The 18,979-nt window shown below is 52.9% G+C and overlaps 1 protein-coding gene across 1 annotated transcript in view; it reads left to right on the plus strand.

Moving 5' to 3' along the window:
• EFCC1 (EF-hand and coiled-coil domain containing 1) overlaps positions 1-14,369 on the plus strand; it is a 32,983-nt gene extending 18,614 nt beyond the window's left edge. The window contains exons 3-8 of the mRNA XM_029244276.1: positions 4,590-4,747; positions 6,972-7,128; positions 8,247-8,388; positions 10,177-10,317; positions 12,483-12,552; positions 13,355-14,369. Of these exons, the coding sequence (XP_029100109.1) occupies positions 4,590-4,747; positions 6,972-7,128; positions 8,247-8,388; positions 10,177-10,317; positions 12,483-12,552; positions 13,355-13,491 (805 nt within the window). The 3' untranslated portion in view covers positions 13,492-14,369. The remainder of the gene's footprint in view (positions 1-4,589; positions 4,748-6,971; positions 7,129-8,246; positions 8,389-10,176; positions 10,318-12,482; positions 12,553-13,354) is intronic.
• Positions 14,370-18,979: the final 4,610 nt, after the last annotated feature.

Raw genomic sequence — 18,979 nt, forward strand, 5'->3', positions numbered from 1 at the left:
ACTGGCGTTCTTTCTCTTGGCCACAGAGAGCCACTGAAGCATTTCGCAGGGAAGATGGACAGGGTCAGAGCTGACCTCTGCTCCCTTTGGCAGCCAGAGTAGAGTGCAGACTGGAGTGCAGAAGTGGAGGTGGGCAGGGGGGCTTCTCGCCACCTGTGGGACCCTCTTGAACAAAATATATCCCCTCCTCCTCCAGATCTTAGCATCATCACTTGCGGAAACTAGCTTGGGGAGTGGCTGGAATACGGGGGGATCTGGACTTGTCCGGTCGGCCATGGGAAGACACAGAAGGCTTTGGAGCACAGTCAGAGCTGTTTTCCGGAAAATGGCCATGACAGCAAGTGCTGATGGCCTGGGGGTGGGTGGAAAGAGACACATACTTATCAGGTTACAGGGTCCTCTCTGTGACTTTGGGGCTGAAGCATTCAAAGAAGCTGGAGCTGCAAGTCAGGGGGGCCATAGCACTCAGCCCACCCGGGGGGGGGGCCACATGTGACCTCCACCTGCCCCCAGGTCACTGCATCTCCTCCCCAGAGCCAACCTCAGGGGTCTCGTTCTTATGAGAAACACTCATTAAACCACTGGGCCCTGTGGTCCAGTCCCAGGGCCAAGAGCTGTCAGATTTCTAAGGCCGGACTATTCCAACAAAGCCTTTCACAAACTACTGCGGTGAGGGTTTGCAGTCGGTCAATCAAGAAATATTACACAGACATGTCCTCTTAGTCTGAACCACTCTCAGGTGGCCTTTTGCAGGTCAAAAGCAGGAAGTCAGCAATTCCATCTGGGTCAGCCTAACACATGCTTCCACCACCCGTAGTATGAAGCTCAGTGGGGCCTGTGAAGCAGGGAGTGGGCCGTGGGCAGGTCGGGCTGGGCAGGGCGTGGACCCGGGTCCGCATCACCGTCCTGCCCCCAACACCTCTTTGACATAATCTTTTCGTCCTCTGAGAAACAGCAACCTCAGAGCCCAGGGATGAGAGTTGCCCGGAATAGCACACCAAGGCCCAGCCCAGAGCAGGGTGCCAGGTCAGGGCCAGCCCACCCGTTCTCTGGTCTGCTCTGCGAGCCCGCTATCCTGGCCCTGCTGCCCCCGTCTGTCCCCAAACACCTGCCACCTCTCTTCTTCCGCCCAGGCCTCTTTCATGCTGCTCAACCCCAGGTCCTGCCTCCTTCAGCCTGCCCGCCCCGCCCTGCAGACCCACGCCCTCCTTGTCTGGGGGAGGTCCAGCCCTGCGTCCAGCGGGCACGGCCCTGAAGAATGAGGGCTGTCTCTGCTCTCCCTGCCTGATGGTCCCGTGTCTCCACCCAGAGGACCACTGAGGGCAGGGACCGCACCCCTCTTCCTGCCCACCCCCGCCTGTACGGACCCAGGCACTGTAGGTGCCACAGAATAGCATCTATACTGCAGCCCTCCGCCCAGCACCGTTGCTGCGGCCCCCCCGGACTAGGCCCTGCGTATGACCTCCAGGTGGCCAAACCCAACGGACACTGTTTGGGTGGCCAAGTGGGTGACGGCGCTTTACACGGGGACGGGAGGAGCAGGAGAGGCAGACGGAGTAAGACAGGGAGGCGGTGGAGATGCCTGTGGGACATCCAGGTGGAGATGCCAAGGCAGCAGCTGCGCTGGGGAGCTCACTGGGATACCAGATCTGAGAAGCCAGAGCTAGAGGCAGATTTGGAAGCCACTGGTTCTTGAAGCCACAGCACTGGCTGAGACCTTACAGAGGGAGTGCGCACGAAGAAGGGAAGAGGTCCTCGGGTGGTGCCCGAGGGCCGCGGGGGTTAGGGGCCAGGATGAAGAGGAGGAAGTAGCAGAGAAGAAAGGGTGCAGGGGAGGTTGAGCGTCTCCCGGAAGCCGAGGGAAGGAGGCATCCAGTGAGGGAGCGATGTGGGGTCAGCCCTGCCTCTGCAGGCCCGGCAGTGTGGCGGTGCCGGGTGACAAGACGTGAGCAGAGCAGGCAGAGAAGCAGGTGGAGGAGCCACATGGTGGGAGGGTTGCTGCATTTGTTTCAAGGTGGAGATATTACAGCTCATCTGTGTGACACGCAAACGATCCTGCAGATCGGCCCAGCAGAGAGAGGGGCAGCGATACAGGCCGTTAGAGACCAGTTGCTGGACGAGAGTAACACCCCACTCTGTTTCTCTGCAGCCCCGTTGCACTTGGAAAATTCCAAAGTGTGTCCTCATCCGTCCCACTCTCCGAACTCTGTCCTCGCTGGCTTCCTCTTCCCCACTTTGCTGCATGTGACCTGTGGTCACCTAACGAGGACAGCAGCTGGGCTGGGCCATTCCAAGCTTGCCTTGAAAGTTTCCCCTGCACCTGGTGGGGCCACTGAGACGCGGGCCTGGAGACAGGGGCCTGAGTGTAAACCCAGCTCCTCCATTTCCGAGCTGTGCGGCTTGAGCCAGTTACTCTGGCAAAATGGGGGGGATGATGGTACCTGCCTTGTGGGGTTGTTGTGAGGAAATGTTCAAAGCCCTAGAACAGTGCCTGGTACCGAGCGAGCATGCTGAAAGATTTACTGTTGTGTTGACGCAGGAAGTCGCTCTTGGACGCGGCTTCTGAGACTCCAGTGGCTGAGGGGATGCAGGGAGGGGAGACCCAGCCTCTGCTAGGAAACTTTGAATAAGGGCTGTCCCCCCATCTCATTTTGCTTGTTGAAGCCCTTAAATAATTTAGAGAAAAAATTAATTCCTCACAGTGGGAAGACTTAGACATTGCCTAGTCTGACTCTATTCAAAATTCCACCCATTAAAGTCCCTTATCTGCTTACATACCTCCTCTGCCAGGAAGCTCACCACCTACCAACGCAGCCCATTCCATTCTTGGTCAGCAGTCCTTGTGAGAAAGTTTTTCCTCAAAGGGAGCTGAAACTGCCTTCTTTTGACTCTCTCTCATCTTTGCTCCCCCTCCCCCTTCATCCTGGTCAAGCACTGCCCTCTGGGGCCACATAAAGGCTACTTGCCTCCTCCCCTGAGTCTTGGAGACAGGGACCCTATACCCCTGTGTCTTCTCTTCTTTTGGCTGTGGTCTGAGCCTCTGGAATTGAGAGGGACTGTCCCCTGCCCAAGTAGACCTCAAATGATATGACCTAAGCTCTAATCACACGGTTTCTCTTTGAACCAAGAATCCCCATCCAGGGGGGTCTCACACTGATTACTGCCAAGCACCTTCCCATTCTCGGCTTGCAATGGGGGAGCCTGAAAGCAGGACTTTATCAGTCAGAGTTACCGGCTCATAAAATACAAAAGGTTAGGGCTTCCCTGGTGGCGCAGTGGTTGAAGAGTCCGCCTGCTGATGCAGGGGACACGGGTTCGTGCCCCGGTCCGGGAAGATCCCACATGCCGCGGAGCGGCTGGGCCCGTGAGCCATGGCTGCTGAGCCTGCGCGTCCGGAGCCTGTGCTCCGCAGTGGGAGAGGCCACAACAGTGAGAGGCCCGCGTACCGCAAAAAAAAAACACACAAAAAAAACACACAAAAGGTTAGGCTTAGCTCTAGCTTCAGGCAGAGCCTGATCCAGCAACTCTAATAATGTTACCAAGGATCCGTTCCTATTGCCGTCATTGTTAGGCTCTATCCGTAGCCCCCAGCGCCTCCAGGTGGCCCCCTAAGAGTGACAGGTGGCTGTCACATCTCCCCATGGCACACCTGCTTGGTTGGGGAGAGGCTGCCTCTGTTTCCGGGAGATTCCCCCAGCCTACAGCTCCTTGCATCTCATTGGCTACCTGTGCAGCCCTTAGCCAATCATGGTGGCTGGGGGTGGGATTACGCTGATCTGTGTGCTACGCCCTCCTCTGAGCAGGTGAGCAGCCTGTGGCTGGGGGTGGGGACAATCGGGGAGCTGTCACCCCTGGGGAGAGGGTGCTGGATGGCCCCAAGCGGCGGATGGCTCACCCTGGGCCTCATGTACAACGTTGCAGACCCCCACTTGTTTGGCTCAGCAGGTGGTCCTCTGGGTGGTGAGTTCACCTGACCAACCCTGGGCGCCCACACCTGCTCAGGCTCTCTGTAGTGCCTTCTCCCCGTGTCCCAGTTACTCCGGGACAGCTGCTGTGGTCCCCCTGACCGGCACGTGGCCAGAGCAGCTCCTGGACAAGCTAATGGCTTCCGGGTCCCTACCCTCTCACAGAGGCCCGACCACAAGAACCCCATCAGAGCTGGGAGGACCTCAGAGGCATCGGCTCCAGTGACCCACCTGCAAAATGGAGCCCAAGTCCCACTGCCAGTTCCTATTGGCAGCGCTAGGGTTGGAATCAAGGACCCTTGCCCAGCCCTCCTGGATGCAGACGCTCCTCAGAAGATTTTGCCTTTAGTCCCATTGGCTAAAATTCAGTTACAAACCTACGTCTTAGCTGCAAGGGAAGCTGGGTGAATATCCACCATGGAAGGCTGACTCAGCCATACTGGCCACTGGGTAGGGAGCCATTGGGGTCTGCCACAGAGACCACACAGGGGCTTCTGCAGGCATATCACAGCTTAGCTGTGCAGAGCAGGGAGTGGGGAAGGGTGGGCCCATACCCCACGCTCTCCCGCAGGAAACTGGCTGAGCCCCCTCCCTCCCAACACCTGTGTCTTCCCACACCCACAGGTCGGAGGACAGCCACCTCCCAACCTCACCACGAGCCAGCCCAGAGCCACAAGCCAAGAGTGGTGAACCTGAGGATGGTGGGACCAGAGGCCCAGACCTCCCTCCAGAGGGAGCCTGGGGCTCCGACAGCAGCTCGGGGAGCAGACCCCTGCACGAAGGTTTGTCCCGCACACCCAGGCTTGCTGCCAGCTCATGACTGACCAGGCTGTGCCCCAGCCCTGCTCGCAGGGTCCTGTCTGAGCAGATGCCGCAATCTGGCCTCCAAACAGAACCCCATCCCCTACCTGCTGAGGCTGGGCGTCCCCAGCCCCCAGCCCCCCCTACACCCGGGCCTGAGAGCAGACACCCAGTGGGGGAGGGTGGGATCCAGGGAGGCGGGTTCTGGCTCAGCATGGGAGAATATGTCTCTTGTCAATCCCATGTAGGGGTGGGTTGGGCCAGGGAGCTGGGGTGGAGTAATCTCCCCATCCTAAGAGGTATGTAAGTAGGGCTGGACGGTCACCCCTCAAGAAGAGTGCAAAGAGGCCCATCATCTTAATGAACCTGGGTCTGGTGGCTGTGAGCATCAGGAGGAAAGGAGAGAAAAGCTGTCTGAGCCAGTAGGGCTCTTCCAGCTCAGCTGCAGGCAGGACTGGACGGGCTGCTGGGTGCCATCCCTCCCACCCGACGTCAGAGCCCCTACTGCCCCTGCCTTGGGCACCGGGACGACTGTGACGATAATGACACCACACACACACACGCGCACACGCACACACGCGCACACACACACACACACACACACACATCATCAGGAAATTCCCACAACGAAAAACAAATGATCAATATTGGAAACACACATAATCAAAAAGTCATGGCCCAGTCACCTCAACCCTGTTCTCTTGGGTCTGGGACACTTTTTATTCAGACAAAACAGAACGGCCCTGAGCCCACACAGCTGGGTGTCCAAAATCAGGACACCTGAGCCAGTGGTTCCCAAACTTGCCAGCCAGCCAGGATCACCCAGGAGCCTCATGAAATCAAGGTGCCCAGGGACTTGCCTGGTGGCGCAGTGGTTAAGAATCCGCCTGCCAATGCAGGGGACACGGGTTCGAGCCCTAGTCCGGGAAGATCCCACATGCCGCGGAGCAACTACGCCCGTGCGCCACAACTACCAAGCCTGCGCTGTAGAGCCCACGAGCCGCAACTACTGAAGCCCGCGCGCCTAGAGCCCGTGCTCCGCAACAAGAGAAGCCACCGCAATGAGAAGCCCGTGCGCCGCGACGAAGAGTAGCCCCCGCTCGCTGCAACTAAAGAAAGCCCACGCGCAGCAACGAAGACCCAATGCAGCCAAAAATAAATAAATAAATAAATTTGTTTTAAAAAAAGAAAGAAAGAAATACAGGCGTCGAGGCCCACCCCCAAGCTGCTGCACGTGATCCTCTGGGGGCGGGAAGGTGGAGGATTCCACGGCCGGCAGTGCCAGTCAGGACATTGTCCGGGAGTTCGGCCTGAACCGGCTCTAGTTAAAGGGAACTTGCGGCTTCACAGAATTCGCTTAAAAGCCCAAGAGTGTCAGCAGACCCCATCCCTCCCGGCCTCACCTGCTGTCCTGTGCATGGGCTCCCCTCACACTGACAAGGCGGCCCCCAGCAGCTCAGACCCACGCCCTCCAGACCCCAGGCTGGAGGAACAGTGGTGTCACCCTTCTCTGGAAGTTTGAGTCAAGTTTCGGCCCGACTCTCCCTGGCTACGCTGGATCCCTGGCCCTGCCTGCACCAGTCGTGTGGCTGGGTGGTCTGCGCTCTGACCGGCCAGGCTGGACTCACATGTCCCCCGAGCCAGGGTGGAGTGCAGGTGCCGCCGGACCCCAGGCGGGCATGACACAGCCCGGGGTTTCTGACGCTCATTCCGGCTGCAGTGCACCAGGAGGCATGGCCACATCGGGGATCACATCGAGTCACACGTGTGACACCCCCCCCTGCACATCCCTGGGCGTTGGAGGCATGCGGGCCCTCAGAGGTGAAGATCGGTTCACTGGGTGCCCGTGCCCTGCAGAGCCCCGGCCCAGCCCGAGAGAGGGCCTTGGCCCCCTTGGCTGGGATCACCATGTCCTCAGTGGGAAATAACACGCCCGTTGAGGGCACAGATGGGCCCCGGCTTCTCAGCAGAGAAGAGAGGAAGGCTCCTCGCTCCCAGCGTCCCCGTGTGAAACCCAGGGAGGGGGTCCCGGGCCAGGCACACGGGAGGGGGCCGCACGGCACAGCCCAAGGGGGTGGGAGAGCCACTATCTGGCGGAGTGGGTGAGGGACCGGCAGGGGATATGGCACCAGGGCCTCTCTCCCCTCCCCACTGCACCCCCCCGGAGAGCTGCCTGCTTCCCCTCCCTCTGTCCCTTATCTGCAGCCCGTGCTTCTCCAGCAGTGGACGAGCAGCTTTTCCGCTCGGTCGAGGGCCAGGCCGCCTCTGACGAGGAGGACGACAGTGAGAAGTGGCTGCAGGAGCAGGGGCCACCGGCCGAGGTCAAGGCCCTGCTGGCCGGCCTCTCCAGCTGCGGGCGTGGGTGCGTGTGCCGGTGAGGAGGCCCAGGACTGGGCACCAGGGCGCCGGGCTCTCACAGTCGTCCTGGAAGCACAGGGTGGCCCCTCCGTGCAGTGACAGACCCTGAACGTGGGAGGCTGACCCCCCCGATTCACGTCCAGGCTGGGTCACCTCCATGCCGTCTGACGCTCTGTCCCGTCATCTGTTGGGGGAGGGGACAAGATGGCGCCTGGCATGTGTGAGGGTGAAATGAGATGAGCCAAGGCACAGTTCCTGGTGGTTTAATTTCCACTGACTCTCACTCCCTTGGCCGCGGTCCCAGGACCTGCCCCGAAGTTCTAGTGGGACCCTCAACACATCAGTCCCTTTCCTAACCCACTGCTCCCGACACCTGGGGCGCCTCGGCCAAGTCGCCCAACTTCTGAGCCTCAGTCTTCCTGTCTCTCAGATGGGACAGTAACACCTGATTGGCAGAGGTTTTGTGAGGATTCTCCATCGAGGATGTAAAATGCCCCACGGGTACCCGATCCCAGCAGGTACTCCACTGGGGGGCGGCCTTGACTTTTTAAATGATATTGTAAGGTTCCGTTGATTTTCCAGGGTCATTGTTATCACCAACCCTTTAAGTCAGCAAACATATACTAAGCACCTACTCTGTGCCAAACAAATTTGGGGGCACCAGGAAAACAGCATTAACCAAGACAGGCCCTCTGCCCTGGAGCCTCTGTTCCAGTGAGTGGTGACAGGTGTGAGGGAGAGGCGGGGCAGGGGAGGGCCTCTGAGCAGGTGCTGTTTGAGCAGAGCCCTGAAGGAAATGAGGGAAAAGCATTCCAGGCAGAGGGAACAGCAAGTGCAAAGGCCCAGAGGCATGCAGGAGGGGCCATAAGGAGCCTGCGGTGGCTGGAGTAGAATGAGTGAAGGTGGGTGGGAGGGAGGTCGGGAGGTCACGGGGCAGAGGGGGCGAGGCCTCTGGCTTTTGCTCTGATGAGATAAGGAGCCGCGGGGCTGGGTGAGCAGGGGGTGCCATAGCCCCGCTCAGCTTTCAGGGGTGACAGACTTGGTAATAACACCCCCCCCTCCCAGGCTGGAGCAGACTTTGGAAAGCAGCTCCCTCAGTGCTGGCACTCTCCTTCACTGCAGGTGTGATGACCAGACGGCCAAGAAGCTCGTGACCTACTTCACCCACTTTGGCAGTGCCGACCATGCCCGTGCCCTGGGGGAGCTGGAGCAGCTGGGGACCCAGGGCTGCAGTGGGAACACCCTGGGGACACCAGGGGAGGAGGTCAGCTGAGTCCCACAGGCTGAGAGCTGGACCAATGCTAGAGTCTCTCACAGGCGGAACTGAGGGATCTCAGCCAAGTGCTATGCCCCATTCCCAGATGCACAAACCAAGACTCAGAAGATGATTTAGATCTAATGAAGAATATTTTGGTTGCAAGTTAAAGGATACATCTCAGATTAGCTCGAGTGAAAAACAGGAATTTATTAGAATACGGAGCTGGGAGAACAGTTTCAAAAGAACAGCTAAGATGAGCTTCAGGCACTTCAGCTTCCTAAGATGGATCCAGGGACTCAGATTGCCTCCACCTATCTGCTCTGTATTTTTCTGGGTGCTGACCTCACTTTCCCCTACTTCAGAGGGGCCTGCTCCCTGTGGCGGGGGAAGGGAAGGTAGGACCACAGGCAGCTCTAGGCTCCCATCAGGCCACTGAAGAAACCCCAGGGGGACAATAATAGCCCAGTACATTAAATCTCAGGGAAGAGCTCCAATGGTCCAGGCTCAGTCATGTGTCCATGCCAGGGCTAACCCGCGTGGTAGGCAGGCAGGGTCCCATGACTGGCAGCTCCATCAAAGTCAGATGAAATGGACGAGGGACACTTCCCTCAAGGAAAGTTAGTGAGTTTGTTGTGGAGGAGAAGGGTGGCGCCGGGCAACACCAAGAGAGGTGTCTCCATCTCAACAAGACCACTTAGCATGTTTTTTCTCATCTGTCTACACCATGGCAACTTCCCTGTTCCATAGTAATCAAACATGGAATGCTATGGAAAGTTATTATTTCACTAAGCCCTCTAGCACAATGCACTTTTGCAAACTGATTTTGATAAAAGAGTTTTATATTTATATACCTGAAATTCTAAATCTATACTGCTTTGTTTTCTTTTGTTTTTTAAACGTATCTGTGATCTGATACAGTTCCAAAGGGCATAGCGACCACTCCTTTCTAATTAAATCTCAAACAGGCAGCTGGGGAGCTCAGTTACTGAGAGCCACAGACTATGTTCCCAGGCCTCCTCTCTCCTGCCCGAAGCTGAGCGTCCAATGGCACCATGCCTTCAGCTGTTTCTCTTTCCCTCCATCGGTGCTAAGAGAGGGGGCTGCCTCACTCCTGCCATCCCTGCTTTGGAAGGCAGGTGGCCAGGCAACATTTTGCGACCTCCCACCATCCACCCTCTGGTATTTTGATGGCATCAACAGCGTCAGTGCGCCCTGGCCAGGGGTGGGCCAGTGACTGTGGCTGGGCCAGTCGGGCCCCTCTCCTGGGGCTCTCTGTCCCGAGTGAGGGGGGCAGGGGGAATGGCTGGAGAGTGTTCTCAGCTAGAGCACCCGGACGAGAGGCTCGAGATGTTTCTGCTGCCTCATCCTGAGGTTCTCCAGCTTCCAGTCCCTTCTGGGAACAAGGCACTAGCCTGCCAGTGAATTCCCTTTCTGTTCAAACTAGCCAGATCGGTTTGTTGCTTGCAGCCAAAAAATTTTAAAAAGTAAAAGCAGATGGATAGAGAAGAGAAGGGAGGATGGAGTCCTTCCACCGGAAAAGGAAGGATGTGTATTCTTACATCAGCCTGACTCACTGTGTGGCCTCAGGCCCGGCATTCAGCTTCTCTGTGCCTCGGTGCCATCCCTGGGGAGACAGTGGGGCTTCTATGTGCCTGGCCACCTGAGGCTTGGGGGGCCAGATGAGATGACCTCTGTGAAAGGGTCAAGGCAGGCCACGGGCCCCGCCTGGGGACGGTGCTGTGAGTACGGGGCAGGGGGCAGCAGGGCGGGCGCTGAGCCGGTTGGTCCCCACAGGCAGAGCCGCAGCAGAAGGTGGGCGAGAACGAGCACCTGAGGCTGGAGCTGCAGATGGTGGAGACAGAGAGGGTGCGGCTGTCCCTGCTGGAGGAGAAGCTGGAGGACGCGCTGCGGCTCCTGCAGAGGCTCCGGGACCTGGTAGGCTCACGGGAGCTGGCACAGCCAGGGCAGGGGAGGAGCTTGGGGTGCGGGGCTGGGGAGCCCGGCCTGTGTCGGGGACTGGCTCTGAGCTTTCCCTACGTAGGCAGGTGTCATCTCCACTTCCAGATGTAGAAAGAGCTCAGGGAAGCTAATCCAAAAAAAGGGGAGGCTCTCTAATTCATTTTATGAAGCTAATATAACTTTGATCTCAAAACCAGAGGACAATAAATATAATAAGAAAGGAAAATGATAAGCTAATGTCATATTTAAATATGGATGCAAAAATAGTAAATAGCGTATTAGTAAACCAAATCTGGCAGTGTTTAAAGAAATGCAATATGGCTAAACTGGATTTATCCCAGGAATTCAAAGACGGCTCAAGATCAAACATCTATTAACACAGTACATCACACTGCAGGTTAAAAGGAGAAAAGCCACATGTCACCTCAATAGATGAACAGTCAGTAACAGCTCCTCTTATTATAAAACCTCTTGGCAAGTTAAGAACAGGAGGGATCGTCCTTAATCAGGTTAGGAGTCTCAGCCAACTACCTCTCACAAACCTCACACTTATTAGTGAAATGTTAGACGGAATCCTTCTAAAAATCAGAATCAAGACAAGCATGCCTGTCATCACTGCTTGTGCCACGTAGAGGTTCTAGCCAATGCAGTAGCACAAGAAAAAGAAAGGATGTGGGCTTCCCTGGGGGCGCAGGGGTTAAGAATCCGCCTGCCAATGCAGGGGTCACGGGTTCGAGGCCTGATCTGGGAAGATCCCACATGCCTCAGAGCAACTAAGCCCGTGCGCCACAACTACTGAGCCGGCAAGCCACAACTACTAAGCCCACATGCTGCAATTACTGAAGCCCACGCACCTAGAGCCCGCTCACCACAACTAGAGAAAGCCCACACAAAGCAACGAAGACCCGACGCAGCCATAAATAAATAAATAAATAGATAGATAGATAGATAGATAGATAGATAAATAGAAAAAGAACGGATGTAAGGACTAGAAAGGAAGAAACAAAGTGATTAGTAATTATGTATCACATTTATCCACATAGAACACCGAAGAGAATCTAAAGGCAAATTATTGTTATTCTTTGGCAAGGTGCCCAATTTAAAAAAAAAATCATAAGACAGAGATCAATATTTCTAAATAGCATCAGCAAACCATTTAAAAATGTTTCTTAAGAGACACTAACTTAGCCAGGATTGCACAGCCACTATGAGCTGGAAGTAGGCTGTGAACACAGGTCTTCAGGGTTTGAAGCAGGCTCTTCCTGCGCTTCAGGCTGCCCAGGATGTAGGGCTACCGAGGCCCAGCGTGATGTGGCACAGCCTGGGAGAGTGGCAAGTGGCAGCCCTGCACCTGTGGGCTGTGAGGGTAGCGGTTCCCAGCACAGCTCTGGGCCATGGAGCCTGCGGGCAAATGCTGGTTCTTCCATCTCCCAGCTGGGTGGCTTTGGGCAGATTTCTCATTTTCTCAGCATTGCTTTTTTTTTTAATTTTTAAGAAATTAATTAATTTATTTTTGGCTGTGTTGGGTCTTCGTTGCCGTGCGCGGGCTTCCTCTAGTTGCGGTGAGCAGGGGCTACTCTTTGTGGTGGTGCACGGGCTTCTCATTGCGGTGGCTTCTTTAGTTGTGGAGCACGGGCTCTAGGCACGCGGGCTCAGTAGTTGTGGCTCGCGGGCTCTACAGCGCAGGCTCAGTTGTTGTGGCGCACGGGCTTAGTTGCTCCGTGGCATGTGGGATCTTCGCGAACCAGAGCTCGAACCCGTGTCCCCTGCATTGGCAGGTGGATTCTTAGCCACTTCGCCACCAGGGAAGTCCCCCAAATTGCTTTTTTCACTGCTTAAAATGAGAATAACATAAGCTCTTTCAAGGATTAAAGGAGCTGAGGCATCAAGAGGCTCTCTGTTCACAGTCGTTTCCCAAGTGCCTACTTGGGCACAAGGACAGTTATCTGTAAGCACGTGATCTCTGAAGAAATGGGTCCTGCATGCTGCTCCATCACCCACCTAGAGTCTGGGCAGTGTGGCCACCCTAGGGGTGGGGGCCAGGGAGGGACCATGGGCAGGGGGACACTATCTGACACAGGGAGCCACTCAGAAGCTCTAAAGGGCCACCAAGTGCCACCCGCCCTCCATTTCTTTTTAAGAACATATCGAAAAGAGCCCTGGGGAAGATTTTGCTGAGCACACTGGACGCTTGCAGGGACCCTGCACATGGTAGGTGAGCCCCCGACCCCATCTTCCAGAGCCTGGCTGCAGCTGGAGGACATCCTGACCTAGCACCTCTGTCCTAAGTGTCTGGGCTGCAAAATGCCACCTCATTCCTGCCCTGCCCACCTGCAAAGGGTACATTCAGGAACAGGCTTCGGGAAGCTGAAGGTGCTATCTGACAAGAGCAGGGAGCACACACCCCAGGGAAAAGGCCAAACAGAAGCCAGTGTGGCCAGACCCCAAGGGAGCCAGGCAGTTCCCTGTGGGCAGTTTAGACTCACCCACAGTCCTGGGCTTACTGCGGAGGAACGGCTGTTATCATACCCATTCCACAGATGGGAAGATGGAGGCACAGAGAGGCCAAGGGCCAGCCGTGCCAAAACCTCAGGTCTCTCCCTTAAGTACTAGGCCACGTGGCCCCGTTGTTTAGACAAAGTTCAGGGCAGCAGAATTTCATCAGTGCCAGCTTGTGCCCAATGAAATCAGGAGGAGCAAGGCCGGCTCCTGCCTGACAGGGCCTCACAGGCTGGCGGGGAGACAGACGGCTGATGAGCATTTGCTCGCTGGCCTCACTGGGCACTGCTGGGCAGGGCTCAGGTATGTCCAGTGCCCTGAATGGTCCCTGGCACCAAGAAGGAGGTCAGAAACTGTGCATTAGAAGGTCCCTTCCCCAGGGTCCTCAGTGGGAGAGAAGCAAGAGGGGGGGACAGCTGAACAGGGCTGGGGAGGGCCCAGGGAGGCGGGGGAGCAGCTCTGTGGGCCAGAGTGAGCAGACTGACCCGCCCTGCTGCCCACTCTTCCTTTTCAGAGGGGACGTCTGGCCCCTCAGCCATGCTGGATGCCCTGCACCGAGCTCTGGCTGGCTGTGAGCTCCTGCGTAGAGAGTCCTTGGCACCAGCCTCTGCAGCTCCAGCACTCAGCAACTCCCTCCTCATCTCCTGCTGAGGTTGCTAGCCCAGTCTGTGGGCCCCCTGGGCAGCCTGGCCACCATCAGACCAGCCTCGAGGAACAGCCTGGCCACATCCTCGGAACCCTGGAGGTGCCCCAGTTCAGAGCCCGGCAGCCATCCCTTCCTTGGGTTCCTCCCAGATTCCCTTGCAGCCCCTGCATTCCTGCTGCCAGGGTCCACACTGCCCTACGGTTGCTGGATCAGCCTGTACCTGCTGCAGTCTCCCCTGCCCTTGGAGTGGAGCTGTACACTCTTCTGCCCGGTCCAGTCCAGAATCCCTTCCTTGGGCTCCCAGCGTCTCCTCCCCTGCCTCCCCACAGCATGCCTGCCGCAGGGACTCTGTGTCCCCCGGTCCACCGGGGAAACTACTCATGCCTCAGGAATTGTGGAAGGCCAGGCAGGGCTGGGGGAACTCCAAGGCGGGCAGCGTGATCACTGCAGGCTCCACTGCTGGTGGAGCTGGCCTTGAACTAGCTCTAGAAGAGGGATAGGATTTAGATAGGCAGAGAGGAGGGAAGGGCATTTCATGTGAGGTAACAGCAAGAGCAAAAGTGTGGTGCCAGAAAGGGCCCCCATTAGTACAGAACCCAGAGCCCCTCTTTCCTGAGCACACAGTAGGTACCAGGCCTCATGGGGTCACAGGAAGGAGGAGGACAAGCTGCCTGGTCTCATCTACCTGAAACTCTCGTAGGGGAGAAAGATACGATGGCGAGTCGTGCAACGTGGGTGAAATCCGGGCTACCCTGAGGTAGAAGAGGGGGTTCGTAATTAAAACTGCAAACCCCAAAGCTATGTAAGAATGTGAAGGCATATGTGAATATACGAAAATTAGAATTTTTGTGTATACAAAAAACTCCACAAATAAAGTCAATTATCAAAGGTAATGGTTTGATTATATATATATATATATATATATATATATATATTTTTTTTTTTTTCTGTACGCGGGCCTCTCATTGTTGTGGCCTCTCCCGTTGCGGAACACAGGCTCCAGACGCGCAGGCTCAGCGGCTGGGGGTCACGGGCCCAGCCGCTCCACGGCATGTGGGATCTTCCCAGACCAGGGCACGAACCTGTGTCCCCTGCATCGGCAGGCGGACTCACAACCACTGTGCCACCAGGGAAGCCCTGAAAATATTTTTATTAAAAAAAAGAAAAAAAGAAGAGAGAGTTCTGAGAGCTCAGCTGAGAGGGATCAGTTCGAGCCAAGGAGGATGAAGCACTACAGAGACGGCGGGACGAGGGCAGATGCCTGGCAGGGACGAGGCAGGTCAGGGGGCCCTTGATGACAGACAAGGGTTTAGGACTCCATCCCCCAGGCAATGGGGGCCTTGGAGGGTTCTGACCTGCCTCCCAGAGGGTGGTGCAGAGGGGAGGAGACAGGAGGCTGCAGGACTCTGGGAGCAAGGGGTTGCCAGGGGGCTGGAGCAGAGTCATCGGGATACAGAAGGGGAACCCTGGGGGAAGGAGATCAGGGGAGCCTGGGACCAGCAGGCACTCCTGGGCAGGAGCCACAGGGAGGGCTGGAGGACAATGCCCAGCCTCGTGTCTTGTATGAACCTCATCTCATTGGAGGCAAGTTTATAATGTGGACTAGGATGTAGAGGTGCCTAGAGAGGCTGGAGGAGCTATCCAGCGTCACACAGCAAATTAGCATCCAACACTGGACTGAGGCCTGTTTTCTAATCTCATATCTCACACAATTCCTACCACTTCCAGCTGTCTCTGGCTAGGAAACTCCAGGCTTGGGGTCTGGATTAGTTATGGTACAGGCTAAACCACCCTGATAAGAGAGATCCTGATATACTCTGGGTCAAACAGGATAGAACTCTCTCTCCTGTAACAGTCCAGTGGTCCTGGTTGACAGAGCCGCTCTGCTCCATGTAGTCACCCAGGGATCAAGGTTCCTTCCACTTTGTTGCCCTGCCTTACCCTAGGGTGTCATCCTCCTTTGCATGGTAGAAGCCAATTCACCAGCACTGCATCTGCCCTCCACAGGAAGGAGGGGAGAGGAAGGGAAGGGTCAGGCACTCTGGCTCACATCTCCGCTACTCTCATCCCATTGGCCATACCTAGCTGCAAGGGATGCTGGGAAATATCATCTATAGCTGGGAAACCACTTATCCAGCTAATGCTAATATTATTAAAACAAAAAAGGCAACCAACTGGACCAGGGTCAGCCACGCTCACCAGACCACCCACAGTAGTCAGCCTGCCACAACAGAAGGATCTATGCAGTCCACATAGGGGGCACCCTATGGCATATAGCCTGGCTGGAAGAGAGTGCACTGCTGGGACACATAGGACATCTCCTACAAAAGGCTGCTTCTCCAAAGTTGGGTAATGTAACCAACCTACCAGATACATAGAAATAAAAATAGCAAATTAGGCAAAATGAGGTGACAGAGGAATGTGTTCCAAATGAAGGAATAACATAAAACCCCAGAAGAGTTAAGTGAAGCGGAGATAGGCAATCTCCCCAAGAAAGAATTCAAGGTAATGATCATAAAGATAATCAAAGAACTCAGGAGAAGAATAGATGAACAGAGTGAGAAGTTAGAAGTTTTTAACAAAGAGTTAGAAAATATAAAGAACAACCAAACAGAGATGAAGAATACAATAAATGAAATGAAAAATATACAGTGGAAGGAATCAACAGTAGATTATATGATACAGAGGAACAGATCAGCGAATTGGAAGAGAGTAGTGGAAATCACTGAAGCTGAAGAGAAAAAAGAACAGAAATGAAAACGGTTTAAGAGACCTCTGGGATAACATCAAGGGTACTCACATTAGCATTATAGGGGTCCTAGAAGGAAAAGAGAAAGAAAAAGGGACAGAGAATTTATTTGAAGACACTGTAGCTGAAAACTTCCCTAACCTGGAAAAGGAAACAGACATTCAGGTCCAGGAATCACAGAGAATCCCAACAAGAGCAACCCCAAAAAGGACCACACCAAGACACATTCTAATTAAAATGGCAAAAATTAAAGATAAAGAGAGAACATTAAAAACAGCAAGGAAAAGCAACAAGTTACACACAAGGGAACTCCCATAAGGCTATCAGCTGACTTTTCAGCAGAAACTCTGCAGGCCAGAAGGGAGTAGCACAATATATTTAAAGTGATGAAAGGGAAAAACCGACACTCAAGAATACTTTACCTGGCAAGACTCTCATTCAGATTTGAGGGAGAGATCAAAAGTTTTACAGCACCACACAACCAGCTTTACAAGAAATGTTCAAGAGACTTATCTAAGCAAAAAAGAAGAGGCCACAACTATAAACATGAAAATTATGAAAGGAAAAAACTCATTGGTAAAGCAAATATACACTAAAGGTAGTAAATCAACCACATACAAAGCTAGTAGGAAGGTTAAAAGACAAAGGTAGTAAAATCTATATCCACAGTAAGCAGTTAAGGGATACACAAAAACACGTAAAATGTGATGTCAAAAATATCACAGTGGGAGTTCTTTGGTGGTCCAGTGGTTAAGACTCCGTGCTTCCAAGACAGGGGGCGCAAGCTCCATCCCTGGTCAGGGAACTAAGATCCCGCATGCCATGCAGCAAGGCCAAAAAAAAAAAAAAAAAAATCACAGTAATTATGAGGGGAGGGGAGTACAAATGCAGGGATGTTAAAATTTGTTTGAAATTAAAAGGTCAGCAACTTAAAATAATCACACGTATATAGATTGCTATAATATAAACCTCATGGTAACCTCAAACTAAAAATCTATAATAGATACACGCACAAAAAGAGTAAGGAATCTAAATACAACACTAGTCATCATATCATAAGGGAAGAGAAGAATGAGGGAACAAAAACCCCAAAACAATTAAACAAAGTGTCAATAATTACATGCCTATCAAAAATCACTTCAAACGTAAATGAACTAAATGCTCCAATCAAAAGACAGAGTGGCTGAATGGATATAAAAACGTATATATGCTGCCTACAAGGGACTCACTTCAGATCTAAAGAGACACACAGACTGAAAGTGAGGGGATGAAAAAAGGCATTCCATGCAAATGGAAATCAAAAGAAAGTTGGGATAGCAATACTTACATAAGACAAAATAGATTTTAAAACAAAGACTGCAACAAGAGACAGAAAAGGACATTACATAATGATCAGGGGATCAATCCAAGAAGATATAACAACTGTAAATATGCACCCAACATAGGAGTGCCTAAATACATAAAGCAAATATTAACAGACATAAACGGAGAAATTGACAGTAACAGAATAATAGTAGGGAATTTTAACACCCCACTTACATCAATGGACAGATCATCCAGACAGAAAAAAATCAATAAGGAAACACTAGACTTAAATGACACATTAGAACAGATGGACTTAAGAGAATGTGTAGATCATTCCATACAAAAACAGCAGAATATACTTCTTATCAAGTACACATAGAACGTTCTCCCTGATAGATTACTTGCTAGGCCACAAAACAAACCTCATCAAATTTAAAAAACCTGAAGTTGTATCACGCATCTTTTCTGACCACAAAAGCTAAGAAATCAACTACAAGGGGAAAAACGCAAAAAAACACGAACATGTGGAGGCTAAACAATATGCTATTAAACAACCAATGAATCACTGAAAAAAAAAGTCAAAGGGGAAATAAAAAATACTTGGAGACAAATGAAAACACAACAACCCCCCCCACAAAATCTATGGAACACAATTATACTCCAATAAAGATGTTAAAAAAAAATCTATGGAACACAGCAAAAGCAATTCAGAGAGGGAAGTTTATAGCGATAAAAGCCTATCTTAGGAAAAAAAAAAACAAAAACCAACCATCCTAACTTTATACCTAGAGGAACTAGAAAAAGGAGAACAAAACCTAAAGTTAGAAAGAAATCATAAAGATCAGAGTGGAAATAAATGAAACTGAGACTGAAAAAATACATAGAAAAAAATCAATGAAACTAAGAGCTCGTTCTTTGAAAAGATAAATATTGATAAACCTTTAGCCAGACTCATCAAGGAAGAAAGAGGGCCCAAATCAATAAAATCAGAAATGAAAAAGGAGAAGTTACAACCTACACCACAGAAGTAGAAAGGAGAATAAGATATTACTACAAACAACCATACACCAATAAAATGGACAACCTAGGAAAAAATGGACAAATTCCTAGAAATGTACAACCTCCCAAGGCTGAATCAGGAAGAAATAGAGAAAATGAACAGACTAATTACCAGTGCTGAAATCTGAAACTGAATCAGTGATTAAAAGAAAAAAAACTCCCAACAAAAGTCCAGGGCCAGATGGCTTCACAGGTGAATTCTACCAAACATATAGAGAAGAGTTAAACACCTATCCTCAAACTATTCCCAAAAATTGCTGAGGAAGGAATGCTTCCAAATTCACTGTATGAGGCCAGCATCACCCTGATACCAAAACCAGACAAAGATAACACACACACACACACACACACACACACACACACACACACACACACACACA

This window comes from Monodon monoceros, unplaced genomic scaffold (genome assembly GCF_005190385.1).
Source record: "Monodon monoceros isolate NGI ecotype Baffin Bay Population unplaced genomic scaffold, NGI_Narwhal_1 Super_Scaffold_3, whole genome shotgun sequence".
Classification (NCBI taxonomy): Eukaryota; Metazoa; Chordata; class Mammalia; order Artiodactyla; family Monodontidae; genus Monodon; species Monodon monoceros.